The 14,737-nt window shown below is 41.5% G+C and overlaps 1 protein-coding gene across 2 annotated transcripts in view; it reads right to left on the bottom strand.

The window, feature by feature from the left end:
- atp8a1 (ATPase phospholipid transporting 8A1) overlaps nt 1-14,737 on the bottom strand; it is a 66,205-nt gene that overhangs the window by 17,463 nt on the left and 34,005 nt on the right. For both annotated transcript variants that reach the window (XM_084550462.1, XM_084550463.1), the window contains 6 exons: nt 12,602-12,712; nt 7,241-7,315; nt 5,804-5,926; nt 1,995-2,073; nt 816-877; nt 500-556 (listed from right to left, as the gene is read on the bottom strand). In XM_084550462.1, coding sequence (XP_084406588.1) covers nt 500-556; nt 816-877; nt 1,995-2,073; nt 5,804-5,926; nt 7,241-7,315; nt 12,602-12,712 — 507 coding nt within the window. The remainder of the gene's footprint in view (nt 1-499; nt 557-815; nt 878-1,994; nt 2,074-5,803; nt 5,927-7,240; nt 7,316-12,601; nt 12,713-14,737) is intronic.

The raw sequence follows: 14,737 nt of genomic DNA, 5'->3' as shown, positions 1-14,737 counted from the left end.
GTACTCATATTAAATACTCAAATACTCTCATTAATTATTTTTCAGGCGATCATTTATAATAACGTCTTAGTTTTTTTCTGACTGAATGAGGCAAAACTCTTAGGAGGAGTATAGGAGGTCATTAATGCGACTCAAGACCCATTGCATTCACACTACCAAAAAAATGAAGACACACATGGACACACCACCTCCAATTGTGGTCAGAGATCAGATCCCTCAAGTGGGTTCTCAATGCTTCCTGGGGGTGCTCACACCTGTGTTTTACGTGAATGGATTGGTCAGATCGGATCTTAATGCAAGGGTCGGAACAGGCCTTGACAAGTTGACAGAGTTACTATACATTTCACTGGGTTTATGGTAACAAGCCCGGTGGGACCAAACCATAAAGAGATTTGGAGATAAGAAGAGGATGTAAAATGTGTCACAAGTATCAGTGGTCACATAAAACTGAAAATAGATAACAGAGCCTCAACCACAGAGGTGAGAGCCTTCAACTTACCATGGTCCAGGATGAAGTTTCAAGACCAGCTTTAAGACATACTGTGATGACCACAAACTGTGGAGACACAAATCACACTGTCATTGACCCAAGGCTATCCCTCTCTAGTAGTAAAAGTGATTTTATATATGTATAATTTATATGTTTTGCATTAAAAATCTGAAAAAGCAGCTGCAGTCAAAATGAAAGGCACAAGAAGTACAAGGAGGAACTACAACGTATGTGCATTTACCGAAACTGGATAACACTTGGCTCAGACACCTGAACTCTTTAACACAACACAAACACTGCCTGTCAAGAAGATTGGTGCACTTACTGTGTAAACCATGTTGCCTAAAAGGAGATAGTCTGGAGTTCTTCCGTTGCCAAAAACTGTATCTGTGAAGGGAATCAACAAGAGGCTTTTAGGGCCTGTGCTGTCTTTCTTCAGCTCTCAGGGGTTCACACAGCACACATAGGATAATACTCTAAGCAGATCTCGGTGTGAATGTTATCATGAAGCGCTTGTGGAACAGGGACCTTAAAGTGAAAACCACAGTCAAAAACTGCGTTCATCACTGTCCTCTGAGCAAGGCCGGAATGTTAATTCAGTTCGCAACTATAAGGGAACAGTGTTTGTATGGAAATCCATCAGTAAGACTGAAAATCAGAATTGGTGTTTATTAATCATGGTCAGAAATTAAACATTCTGGCAAGTTCATTGCTGAAATCAAGAGGACAGCATTGTTTTTTCTAACGTAATAGTTATTTATTCTGCAATTAAAAAGGAATTTCTTTTCTTAAACCTTCCAAAATTAATAGGATTGAATTAAACCGCGAGTCACGCAGAACATGCTGCTTCAAAAACACACCCAAAGTGTGTTTGGGTTGGGTCCGAAATATCAACAGTGTGCGACTGCCAGTGAAGAAAGAAAGCGAGGCTCCCTTTCCCTTTACTTCCGGCTGGTCACATGTCTTGTGAGCGCTGAGACTTTGTTGACAGCCTGTCAGTCAGAATGAAGGGGCTTGGCGCCTTTGTTTTGGAGAGCAGGCCCAAGCTTGTGTGGTCCTCGGCTCTGGCCAGCCAAGACTTACCGGCTCAAAGATCCCTATTCTCTCTGAACACACATAGAAACCTTGCATTTTAATGTGCACAGACATGCACAATTGACCTTCTATGGATCAATCAAGTTATTGTGAATTATATTTACATTTACTTTCACACACAGAAAGAGACTTAGAAACATTACGGGCACTGAACAATGTGTGTTTCTGAGTGATTTATGAAAAATGAAGTGCCAATAGGTGCATGCAAAAGCATTTCACCTATCTTTAGTACATACATGAACATACACTTGTTAGTGTGCATTGCTCAGACTGGAGCACACACATGTTTGCAATTCATGACGGGCGGTTAAAGAGAGAACTAATTAAGACAAAGTATGTGTGTTTGACTGTCCTCCTTTATCCGCCAAGTCCACTGAGAGCCGTGGAGGAGTCTCTGGGAGCTACTTACCATGCTGGAACGCTTTAAGGGGGAACCAGAAGAGGATGACGGAGTGGAAGAGACCGTTCAGACAATGGGCCCAGAAGACCTGCAAAATAGAGGCAAGAAAGATGGAGGGGAAGGAGGCAATAGGAGGAGGGGTTGGAGGTGGCAGGAGATTCCAATAAGAGAGAGTGAGAGGGAGAGACAGAGTGAAAAAAAAAAAGCATGAGAAAAGGGTGTGGGGAGCTCCAGCTTTCCAAATAACCCCTGACCTGGGCCCTTTGTGCCGGCCCAGCGCTAGGCTAAGTGGCGGTTTTGTCGGGGCCTCCTTGCTGAATGGCCACCCCGCTGACAGACACGTTGTATATCCTCTGCGTGTGTTATGGGGGATAGAAGGGCTGCTGAGTTTGTATACGAGCAGTGAAAGGCAAGGGGACACTATAAATTTGCAGGTTTTAACTTGTGGCAATTTTAAGGATTCTTCTGTTTAACAGAAAGTTAAAAAGTAATGAGAAAAAGAAACCATAAAATCACTCACCTAAACAATAACAATAATTATACAGCATTAACATATGTGCTGCCAGTGCAAGGATTTCCTCTCTTTACATTTCATTGAGCTTCAGCCCTTTCATGTGAGAATCTTAACTGGTGTTGTAATAAATGACAGGAGAGTTTAAACAAGCAAAACTCAGTCTAGCATCACACACAGGGAGACTGACAAGCCTGACAGAGATTAAACTGTTTTCATGGTAATTATTAGAGGCCTGGAAAACTGTGGTGTGGACCGCAGTCTGCATGTGTGTCTGTCCATGCAGCCATGCAGGCTTTGGATGAGTCGTTTAAATCAATACTCCCACTCCAAAACCACCTTGATTCAAATTTACATTATGCAATGCCCGAGGCCAAACCAAACACTAATGGGCGATGTAGCATGAAAACAGCCGTGAAATGTATTCTGCCAAAAAATGGTCCACATTTGTGCCCCCTTTTTCCTCCCCTGTAATGACCCAGACGTTGGTGTTAGTTCTGAGAGGTGAAAATTCGTCAGACTCAGGGAGTAAACGGGTGATGGAGGAGGCAGAAAATAAAACATGCATTGCATTTTAATCTTTGCCTTCTTTTTAATCAGCAATTCTTGGCAGCTGACAAGTTAGTGGGTTTCTCAAAAACACCATTTTCAACAACTTGCGCAAACCTGTCAGTGAAACATTAAACATGACTTATTGGAGACAAGTAAGCAACCGTTAAAGGTGAATTTTTTTTGGCATTTCTGAAAGATTGAGTAATTTTAAAGCAGCTATTAGCACCGATTTACATTGTAGGGTCATTCCAAACATCCTGACAGGAAAGGGTGTGAAAATGAAGGGAAGGGGGGGTGTAGAGTGGGGTACAGTGAAGGAAAGAAGTGTTGTTCTACGTTGGCCTCAGTGGCACGACCTCCTCACCTCTCCTATCAACCAAACAAAGTCCTACAGCAGCCACCCCCCACCCTGGATTACCTCACCCTCCCACTGTGTACACAAAACCCAACACACTGAACAAGGGCTGGCCGAAAGCTAACCCCCGCTCCTCTGTCTCTGTGGTCAGACGTGTATTAAATTATCACTAATGTTACAATCGCATCTTTTATGCCAATTAGCCCCCCACTGACAGGCTCAGCTCTCTATCAGCCTCCTCCTCAACTACCCCATCACAAACACTGTGGGGGTGCAGATCAACCCTAATTTGCTCTCCACATTAATGAATGTTAATGAAATCAATAAATGTTCATAATCATTTGTCACAGTGGGACCCTCCCTTTCACCCCTCTAGCCGCCCAGACCTCTTTATTTCCCTTGTTTCCCAGCAAGTTGCCAAGGATCCTCTCTGAATGAATGCTGCTCTGTCCTGTAAAGATTCTTTGTGAAAGTCCTAATTGCCAAAAAAAAAAAAAAGCAAAACGCACGAAAGCCAGTAATTAATATCGAGCCAAATATTTCCAGAGCTGCCCACTCCTTCCTTTTTTCCTTTTGAATGAATGAGGTAAGAAGGGGGACTTATAAGAGAAAAGTACTGTATATGAGGTGATAGTTGCTGGTAAACCGCTATAATTACTAAGGCCACATAAAGGGGAGACTATAATTACACAGTGTCCGGACTATGTAATTAAAACTGAATAAACGACATAGCTAGAGTCACGCCTTCAGTGTCTAACACAGTCCCTCTCTCCCTTCTTGCACCTCAACACAAACAGCTTTAATTCACAAAGACACTATCTGTTGTGTACAAAAGAGCCAGGCGTGCAGAAAGACAGGCTTCGAGGGGCCAAATTCCTGCTGGATTTTCTCGCCTCGCCTCGGGCCAGCTGCAAGGAAAATATCTCGGGAAAAGAGTGGACAAGCCAGCAAAAACAACCTGCTGACCTGGCCGAGTCATCATTTATGGGTCTTGGAAAATGTGTCCCAAACAAAATTGAGGTTCATTTGCCTCAAACTATCAGACACATATTTTTGTGATCCTTCTTTGGCATGAAGAAAACTTAATGAAGTCTTCAAAAAAAAAAAGTTAACGAAGGGAAAATCTGCCCTATAACAGGGTTCATATAAAATACTTGACGATAAATGAGCAGATGTGTTCTTTATCGCTAATCTACAGTAAAATGAATAATAACAGAATAAAAAAAAAAATTTCTTATCTAAACTGTGACTTTTTTCCCCCCTACAAAATGTCAGAAAATTGTGGAAATAGTCCACATGACGTTTACAGCTTGTAAAATATTCTGTCCACTATCCTATATGAAAGTTATATGCAGTTCTAAATATGAAGGTGATGCATTTTCCAAACCAGTGAATTTTTAAGGTACTACTTCAAACTTCAAGACTAAATCCTGTCATTTTAGTATTTCTCGGTCAGTAAAACTGGAGAAGTAACCAACGTCTGGCACTGTGTGGGCTGACAGTGATCTGACACCCTTGTTCCGAGAACAAACAACTCCCCCACTTAAACAAATTGCATAATTTTCCGCAACAAATGCCGTCACAAAATGACAGCACGCTCTCTATTCCTTCCTTGCTCTGATTCTTTCTGCAGCATCCCCCAACCAATCTGACCTTCCCAGCCCCTGACCACCATGGCCAATCCGCCTTTAATCCACCTCCATGTGGTGCTAACCAGGTCACCACGCCTGTGAGGAGGGTCCAGGAGTCTCTCTGGCTCAGCATGGAGAAAGAAGGAGACAACTTTATTACCAGCGGGGGAAAGCTAACGGACAGCCCCCACAACCAGACAGAATAGGTCAAGCTAGGCCAAACAAGGCGCAAGTGGGGACCCACTAACTACACTGCCAGGTCACTGAAACAGGAGAGGCATTAGCAACTCAACATCCTGTCATTAATGTGATGTTAATTGGAGTGAGACATTTTGTTTTGACCTTTTCAGTTATTTGGTAGATCCCGAAATTAAACTTTATATTATACAATGTTAAATTACCAAGTTTGTGAGTGTTTTGTGAACTTTAATACTTGCTGAGTTGTATCCAGTCACCAAAACCATGACAACTGTTAATCTCCTGTCAAGTCAAAGTCATCTTCTAGAAGTGATACAGTGCAATAGACAGATTACTTTCTCACAAAGAAGAAAAAAAAAATCTAAAAATATGCAATATTACGTTATATTTGCAGGAACTTGATGTTATTGTAGACAAAGGACAAAAACTAAAGGAAAGTGATCTGTCCAATTAAATACACCCAAAACACCAACATGAGGATAATAAAATAAGTATTCTAAATGTATTTAATGCACTCTTGAAAACAAAACAACAAACAGGCACATACATAACTAATATGATAGAAGATTACCTTGGTATTAAAGCCCATTGCATTCTGCGAAGTTTTGTAGAGTTCTGGGTATTTCAGCATGTTCTCTTTCCTGCAGGAGCGCTCAAATATTCCCAAAGTGAGAGGGGGCAAAGCAGTGAAGATCTACATAAAAAACACAGAGAAACATTAGTGGTATGTCTGAGATAAATTCACATTTTGCTCAAATTAATTTCATTCAAAGATCTGTCCACGAATGTAATGTATAATGCTTGTCTTCATTGTTCCCACCACCGCCTCAACTTACTGGAGTTTCATTCTGCTCTCCATTTCCTTAAGTTTACATCATTTAAGACCACTGACCTTAAAACCCTCTGGGGATTCTTATTTTGATTCGTCATGCTTTAAGTGTGTTCATATGCAAAACCCGTATCCCCAGTGAACATCTGCAATGCTCTTGACTAAGAAGCAGGTTTTAAGTCTGGCTGAAGTGTCATTTCTTAGTGGTGTTGTAATGTTCTGTATAGCAGCTGCTGAGAGAGGAGCAATGGTATTGTGTGGCTGAGGGGCTCAGTGGGTCAATTGGTGTGAGTTCCCTGTAGGCCCATCTGGTGTGGGAGTCTGGAGGCCTAAGTCTGCAGGACCAGCGGGCCACAGGACATGCTCCACTGGGCTTCTTTCTTTTTCAGCGCCAGGCCAAAGAAGACCTCCTTTGAGGGGAGGATTCAGCCCACTGCCTCCAACAGACTCCCACTGAGCCAGTGGAATTCCCAGTTTGTAGATAAAGTAAGAGGCTGAACCTTCTTCCTACCCCCGATATAGTACTGGTTCTGAGGGGTGATGGTTTTTATTAAATAAGAGACAGGTCTGTGGAAATATCCTTCTGACTTGACAGTTTGTCCCTCCCATAAATGACTTCCATTTGAGGGTGATTAGGAGTGTTGGAGGAAATTTCACTTCACAGTTCTCTCATTCTGTTTTGTTGATTGAATCAATTTTGTTTTAATAAACAGTTTAAAGTTACAGATCAACTCAGTGTGGTCTTAACGGCATTGTATTAAAGATTAGACTACAGATTGACATTCTTCCTTCTACTTAATTCATGACAGATATGAAATATGAGTTCATTAGGAGTGGTCCCATTACGGTTCCCTGTGGGACTCCTACATCAGCAGCCGGCTCCCTTGCTGCTCCAGTCTTCCTATTCTTTTTATCATTCAGCTGCTCTTTATAACTAAACTCTTTGGGGCAAGCAAAGCTGTTGTTCTTTCACATACAGTACATAGTTTGGGGCACAGAGGGAGTATGGTCTTGACAGCAGGTCATAAATAAAGAGCTTTTTCAGGATGTAGATGACATAGTCACGCAATAAAAGGATCAGTTTTGGGGCACCAGGGCAAATCAGTTCTGCGCCAAAGAGGGGACAGTGGTCGAGGAGAAAAATGGGCTATGTAGAGAGCATTTTATATTAACACTCACCACATTGTATAAGCCAATGCACCAGCGTTCAAACAGAATCTGTCCAGAGAAGCCATTGACGAATGCAAACCAGATCTAAGACAAAGACAAAAACCACAGAGTCAGAACAGTAAAATATTCCAAAAAAGCAATGTAATCACTCATTTATAATTTATATGCAAGCGTTTATCATTTTCTGTGGCGAACCATGATAACAAGTTTCCTCTCATGACCAAAAATCTCTCTTTTCCAGTACTGTCATTTTAATCTGTGAAGCACTTAGTCATGAATTTGATACTGCTTTACTCAAACAAGATGATGAAAACAGTACCACATTTCTGTAGTCTCTCTAATTGCCCTTTCAGTATATGCTTTCTATTAGTGATAGTGAGGGTGAGTGGTTACTATTATCAGATTCAAGATAGGCTCACTGTGTCTACAGACTAACAATCCATTTTTCCATTGCACTACATTCTTCACTCAGATAGAGGGTCTATCATTTGTATCACAACAGATCAAATTGAGAACAGCTCTGCTAATATATCTTTGAAATTTCTGCAAGAGTGATGCATCTAGCAAAAATTATTGTTTATGGAGGAAAATGGAAAAAAATATGAATGTGAAAAAAATATATATGGAAATATCTTTAAACTAGTACAGTTTAGTTTAAATTTCTGACCTCTTAGCAACAGGTCGTTTGTCTATCTTAGCCAAATTTCAAACTCAAGAAAGGCAGAAAGGCCAAGACGGGCATGAGTGGTAGTGGGAAAGCCAAGACCTCCAGATGCTACCTCCGCAATGTAAATTGTCCCCTGGATTCATCGCAGGATTACCTTCAAACATATATCTTACACACTGCTTCTACCTGACGACATGTGGGTGACAGATGAGGTTAGTTGTAGGGCCAGAGTCGGGACTGTGGGGCTCTGAATGATGGAGACTTTGATATATTGTGTCAGGAAAAGGAGACAGAGGTAATGTGAACCATCTGCTGGGTGGAAATACATCTTATCAGCGTATCTTGATTAGTCATACTTATCTGAACAAAACAATGCCTCTGAGATTAGGACAGAAGCCAGGTATTCTAAATGAATTATTTTAACATGCACTTAGACCAACATATACAATCTGGCAGGAAAACTGGCACGTGAGAGCTTTTTTATTGGTGTTAAGTAGATTCATCTGACACACCCTGGAGTAAATTGACTGCACAGCCTAAAAATTGTTTGCATATTGTGAAATAGAAATCACATCTCGCAGCATTACTGTCTGACACTTTGTGGACCAATACAGACTCCCGCTCATGCCAAAACTGTCAAGGGAACATCAGGGGTTCTGTGTTTTGGCCATGGCCAACCAAGCATTTCCTCGCTTCATTTAACTTCATTATGAAGGCATGAACTGCTACAAATTCTCACATTGGGACAAAGCCTTTTTGAGGGCCCCACCCGCCACTGCCACTGTCTGCACGACCAATACCAATCTGCCACTGGTCCTTCCCATTTAATCGTGTAAGCGTATATGCATGAAAACAAATGTCACCAAACGCCCCCCACCCCTTACCCCTGTTCATTCCCTTCATGGGTTCGGGGGAAGCTGTAGATGAAGCTTGTGTTTATGTGTGTGCCCCCAAACCCTGCCCCTCACCTCCCCCCTCTGTCACACCCACCCATCACAGCTCCCACCCTCTACTCCATCAGGTGCACTCTACCATGATGTTGTTTCTTTTATAAGAGTGGGCCTGGTTTTAAACTCATCAGGGAACATGTGGCTCTGAATCCAAAGATGTGCTGTACATCCACTGGCAATACAACAACAGTTTTAGGTGTTTTGGGCCTTGGCTTGTTGAGAAATACATTCTGATGCCGTTGCTATGGGTTGTGTGTAGATGAAGCCCAAGCCATGAGGCAGGTTCAACCATTAACGTGGTCCAAGTAATAGAAACGAGAGGCTAGTGGGTAGGTCAAACTGCTGAATTAATTACAGCTCTGCTCAATGAGAGGCTCTGGGCTGATATATTGTTGTGCTAAGTTAAAAAAGGCTCCTATTCATAGCATGTGGTAACTGCTTCTGTGTGAGTGTTTTGGCCTGGTCCTTGGGGTCCCAATAGCTTCTCTCTCTTTCTCACTTTCTTCATCTCTTGAGGGACAGATGCATTGATTTGCTCATTAGGGGAAGTACCAGGCAGGACTTTTCTTCCCCTTTTCTTCTCCTCATTGAGTGCCACTCAGTGGAGGGGTGTGTCTGGCCTCTCTCCCCCACTGCACATCGTGAAAAACAGTGATGGAAGGAAGCGGGAGCCGTAAAAAAAGAGGATTGTGCCGGGGCTAGCCGATAAGAAGACTTGCATATTCATCAGCAAATGAAAAATCATTGATTCCAAGGCAGCAGCTCTGCAGTTGTGCAAAGGTGGCTGTGAGGTGGGGAGGAGTATGACATTTGTCCCCAACAATGTGAGTCCTGATACTCTTAAGCTTAGCGCTGCAGAATTGCTAATGGCATTCATATACAAAGCCAGCAAAGAATAAAGAGGGACATAAAACAGGAGCTGATAAATATGCTGGAAATATGTGGAGCTACAAACAGAAGCTGTCTTACAATGCCAGGCATGCTCTGCGTGGATTAATTCAGTGCCATTGGTCGGCAAGCTTTGCTCTGCTACTCCCAGCCGTCTCTGAGCTCCACTGAATGGGCTTTCATGTAATTGCCTCATAAATGCCACTTGTCTATCAGACCCCTCTGTAGCACCCTGGCAATGTGTCAATCAAACCTGAGTGGCCAGCTGGATCGTCTATTTGGACCAAGTTGCTATGGCTTCCTTTTGAAAGGTCTCTTAGCTTTAATGCGCCCAAATTCTCTTTTTCACTCCTATGAAGTTATGAATTGTGCCTGAGGTTCATTAAGTTGCTGAGCTTATTGTTTGAAAATATTTCCAATTATAGCTGGGGTTTTTTTCACCTTAATAATGCATTACCTGTTACTGTGCATGCACTGTTTTCTCACTGATTAAGAAAAGAAATGCCAAACATAAACAGGATCAAAAATGTGAAAAGAAAGACTAAAAATGGGAAAAGAAAGAGACTTTGAAGCAGTTCAAACTGTCTATCGATCATCCGGTGCAGTGACAGAAAGTCCTGAAATATCTCAAGAGCTACAGACTAAGTTGCGTTCACATTCACATCTACCACAAAAGCCTGAGAATTCTTCACCCTCCTACTCAATGTCTCTTATACGGAACCAGCGACCCAGTGGAACAAGAAAGAGATGAAAAGAGGCTTAAACACAGTGTCCCGGCTCTGGTATTTAAATTGTAACACGCACACTGTACAGGACAATGGCACTGCCGACAAAAAGTTAAAATTTACATCAACATCACCGATTCTCTTCTTCCAAAGTAGCCCGACGGTCAACGAGGAAAACATGCAAGCTCGAAAGTAAACCTATTAGTGCAACAAATGCAGCTTTTACTCGTACCCCGGGGTAGCTGGTGTGTTAGATGTCAGGCTCTTACAAAACAGGCACATTTGGAATACTGAGGCAGCCAAAAAGTTAAGAAATGTCCTATTATCTGTCCTCAGTCCCCTGAAGGGGTGCAGCATGTGGGGGAGGGGTCTTATGTTCTCAGAGCAACAAAAGGTGTGCTGGAAAGCAGCTCACCCTGCAGACAGAACTATAGATGTTATTCCAGTTGTTGGAAAAGACACTTGAAAGGAAAGGGATTTGGTATGTTTCAAAGAGGAGCTGGATGCAAAAAAAAAAGATGGGTATTAAGATTAAGAAGAATTTTTTACAGGTTTTTACATGATTATGGGTTCAGTCCAAATAGAATTTAGATGAAGGTCAAAGAATAAAGATAAGCCACCTCTTTTGAACTTAAACATTGAATCCCACTGTCAAGATTATATATGGTTAGGAAGAGGGATGAACAAAATAAATTACATTTTTAGACGAAATGTCAAACGAAATTGGTGAAAATTGAATTTTACTTTACTTTGAACTTGGTACCTGCTACTTTACCTTATCTGGGAAAGGGCAATTTCAATTAATTTATAAATGCAGTTACAGCCTGGAAAGAGACCAACGACCCTCTTTCACTTTAGGTCACAATAAGCCAGGAGCAGACACGCTGGAATGTTAAAGGTAGCCTACTGATTTTTCATGGCACATAAACTATAACGACGATGTGACAGGATCAGAGGTCACCAAAAGGTGATGAATAAAAGAGAATTTTAAGTTGCTCATATTTCCAATTGCATTTTTTTTTAGTGCCACTGCAGATATAGGTAGGACAGAGTGTGATAAAACACTCAGCAGTTTCTGATTTAGAACTTTTTAGATGATGTTTTAGAAGGTAAAGCTGCTCCTTTCGTCGGACAAGTGCATGGCCTGTAGATCAAAACATCTGAGCACTGCCGGTGATAAAGCTGCTGCTGATAGGAAGCACTTAACCTGTCTGGTCACTCATGGTTAAAGCTCTGAAGCTGCAATCTGCACCGGGTCTGGTGTCTGTCAAATGGCATCAAACTCACCGCACACCAACTGACCGACAGAGACACATGCATGAAACTACCTTAACCTCATCCACTGACATACAGGGACAGTTGGGGGTGGGTGTATAAAAATAGTATTTATTACTTACTATTAATTTTCCATCTCGGGCACATTAGTACAATAAAACTTAAATAATCACAGGCTGGAGCAAAAGTTCAATAGGACAACTTAATGTCTGTCTGTTTAACCTCATGTGAAGACCCTGAGAAGGTTATTTATTTTCAGGGGCATATAGTTTGTTGAACTTTAATCAAGCACAACACAAGAAAAAGATCTAATAAACGGGAAAAAGAAGGTGATTGAATTTTGAATTTGATATAGTTCAGTTAAATTAATATCATATATTGATGCCAGACAGTTACAACGATGTTATTATGTCATTATACACTTATAGATAATTATTCTACTTTTTACTTGTTGGCATATTTGGCTGTAACCGTACCACTAGTGTGACGGTTATAAATCACTATTATTCAGTTTAAGTGCATGGATTAATACTCTAAGGACTCAAAAACTGGCACAGACTTTCTAAAGGCAGACTTCCTGTTAATTACATATACTTTTCCCTTCATTGCTGTGTGTGTATGTCTGTGATTGTACCCGTTTATTCTGCCCAGATATGTCAAAACACAAACCATTCACAGAGGAACCGCACAAACTGGCAGGTACTATGAGAGGCCAGTGAACAGAAATACAAACATGGAAACTCTAACAAGGAATCTTTGCCTTTACATAGTTGTGCCATTTGGGGAAAAAAAATGTCAAAGCTCTGCATTCACATCTGGTTTATTGCATGACATTCAGTCTTGAGAGCGACTGTGTGATACTTACCTCAATGATGTAGAGGACAATATTCTTGTAGAAGCAGTACAGGATACACTTGGCTACACGGTTGTAATTCCAGGCTCCATGGACGAGCAGCAGATTCTTTAAGTATTTGAACTGTGTGGGAGGGAAGTAAATGGAGGAAAACGACAAGATGAATGAACAGCAGAAGTCTGTGTACAGTATACTGTCTAATGGTTCCTCATAATCAGAGATCAGAGCAGTTACAGAAAGTTCAAGATTAAAGAAAGTCTTTTGTCATTCCCCTACAGAGAGCTACAGGACTGATGAGGCACTCTGGCCAAAGCTCTCACTAACACATTCCAGAAATGTCTATTCAGAGACTGTATGGCCGAGCTTTGAGTTGCTGAAATTAGAGGGGTTCGTATGGGGGTATTGGTCTCTAAAGGATCAGCATAATAGTTAAATGGCTTCGTAATTATACCACTATTAAGGGTCTATAGGGAACTTTCAATTTTAGTGCAATTTCTGGCAATATGATAACACTGGAACAGAACTTTGAGGCGTGTTTCATCGCTTTGCCCTGCCATCTGACAGAAGAAAAGCTCTTAAAAATGTCTATGAAACTGGAGTGGGGGTTAGATGGAGGAGAATTCAACTTAGATTTTTGAGAGGAACACAAGTTTGTTTATTTAAAGGTCCGCTTGTCTTTCAGCATCACCACAGAGCTCCTCTGTGAAATGAAAGCACAGCGTGCCCCCCAGTTTGTGTGACCCCCACAAACGGCCGGATGAAACATCAGTTAGCACAGACCTGACATGATGACAGACGGACAGCAGAGGTACTTCAGCCTCTCTAGTCTTCTCTTTCTTTAACAGATAAGAGTGTTCAAGAATAAAATCTTAGAAACTAGCTGCCCAGTCCAGAGCATCTGTCACCGACAGAACATTCATATAAGTTACGGATCGGAACAGAAAAACAAGTTATACAACGTCCAGGATTGATTTCAGTTTGCAGTCAGCAAATTACGGTTAATGTAGCGTTACATGAAGGTTTGGAAAGTACCACTGGAAGTCTGGAGGTGTAATTTCATTTGACGTTGGGATACAACCTAAATGGATTATAGGGGTCACTTGTCTTAGAAAGACATACACTTTCTGCATATCATGAAGACAGAAGAGGTCACTTAAGACAAACAGATCTCTCTGGTGGAGTAAATGCCTACTGAAGCACAGAATGTGCACCGTGTCAACTACTGCCTTCTCATACTCACAAGCCCTGTGGCTTTAACAGAAACATGATGTACTGAGGGGCATGCTGTGCATCGGAGCCATGATATAGGAACTGCTTTTGTTGTCAACAGGTATCACATGTCAGCCCAGAGTTTCAGACGAACTAGCTGTTAGCACGCAGATATGTATTGAAGTAGCATTTTGCTGGAATCTGTTTCTGTGTATTGATTTTGGGAGTTAGATGTCACCAGATGCCTGTTTTACAGGTGTTACTTCTTCACTGTATAGGCTAATGCCTTTTCAGACATACGACCCATTGTTACTCAGAACAATGTGCCGAGCTATCACTAACACATACTGCACTTGAGAAGGCATTGACAGGACTGGCAATTTGTGGAATATGATTCATCATTTCAGAGGACAGGGCATGAAAAATATAGACTACATTTTATACTTTAGCTTGGTCAGAGTGTAAATATTTTTTTTCTGAGATTACTGGAGCTGAAACCAAGTCACTGGCTACAATTACAGGTATTACAGGTATTTTACTAATCACACAAAAATGTCTCATGTGACCACCTAACTCAGTATAGACAGGCTGAATCCAGAACAAGGAAGTTTTAATGTATTTCTGTGATACTTAAAATTTTAAAATATCAGTGCCTACTAACTGTGTAAACGCTTGATCAAGTCATTTCTCTCTGGTTGGAATGAATGCATTCTTTGTGTGCATGTTTGCCCCACGTGGGGTAAACACCAGCCGACGTGATGAGTTTCCAGAAGGGACAGAACCACAGCGATAGCAAACCGAGTTGTTCAGACAAGTGTTTGAAAGGACGAACAAAAACGAAAACTGATGTTGGGAATTGAACATGTGGGTCTGTCTCAGTCATTCTTTTCTAATAATTAAATTCATTGTTGTTCATAAAATTGGGACATAAAACTTCTT

Source organism: Chelon labrosus (assembly GCF_963514085.1).
Source record: "Chelon labrosus genome assembly, chromosome: 8".
In the NCBI taxonomy this organism is placed as follows: Eukaryota; Metazoa; Chordata; class Actinopteri; order Mugiliformes; family Mugilidae; genus Chelon; species Chelon labrosus.
Note: the sequence above shows the minus strand (reverse complement) of the source record. Positions and strands in the feature narration are given on the sequence as shown.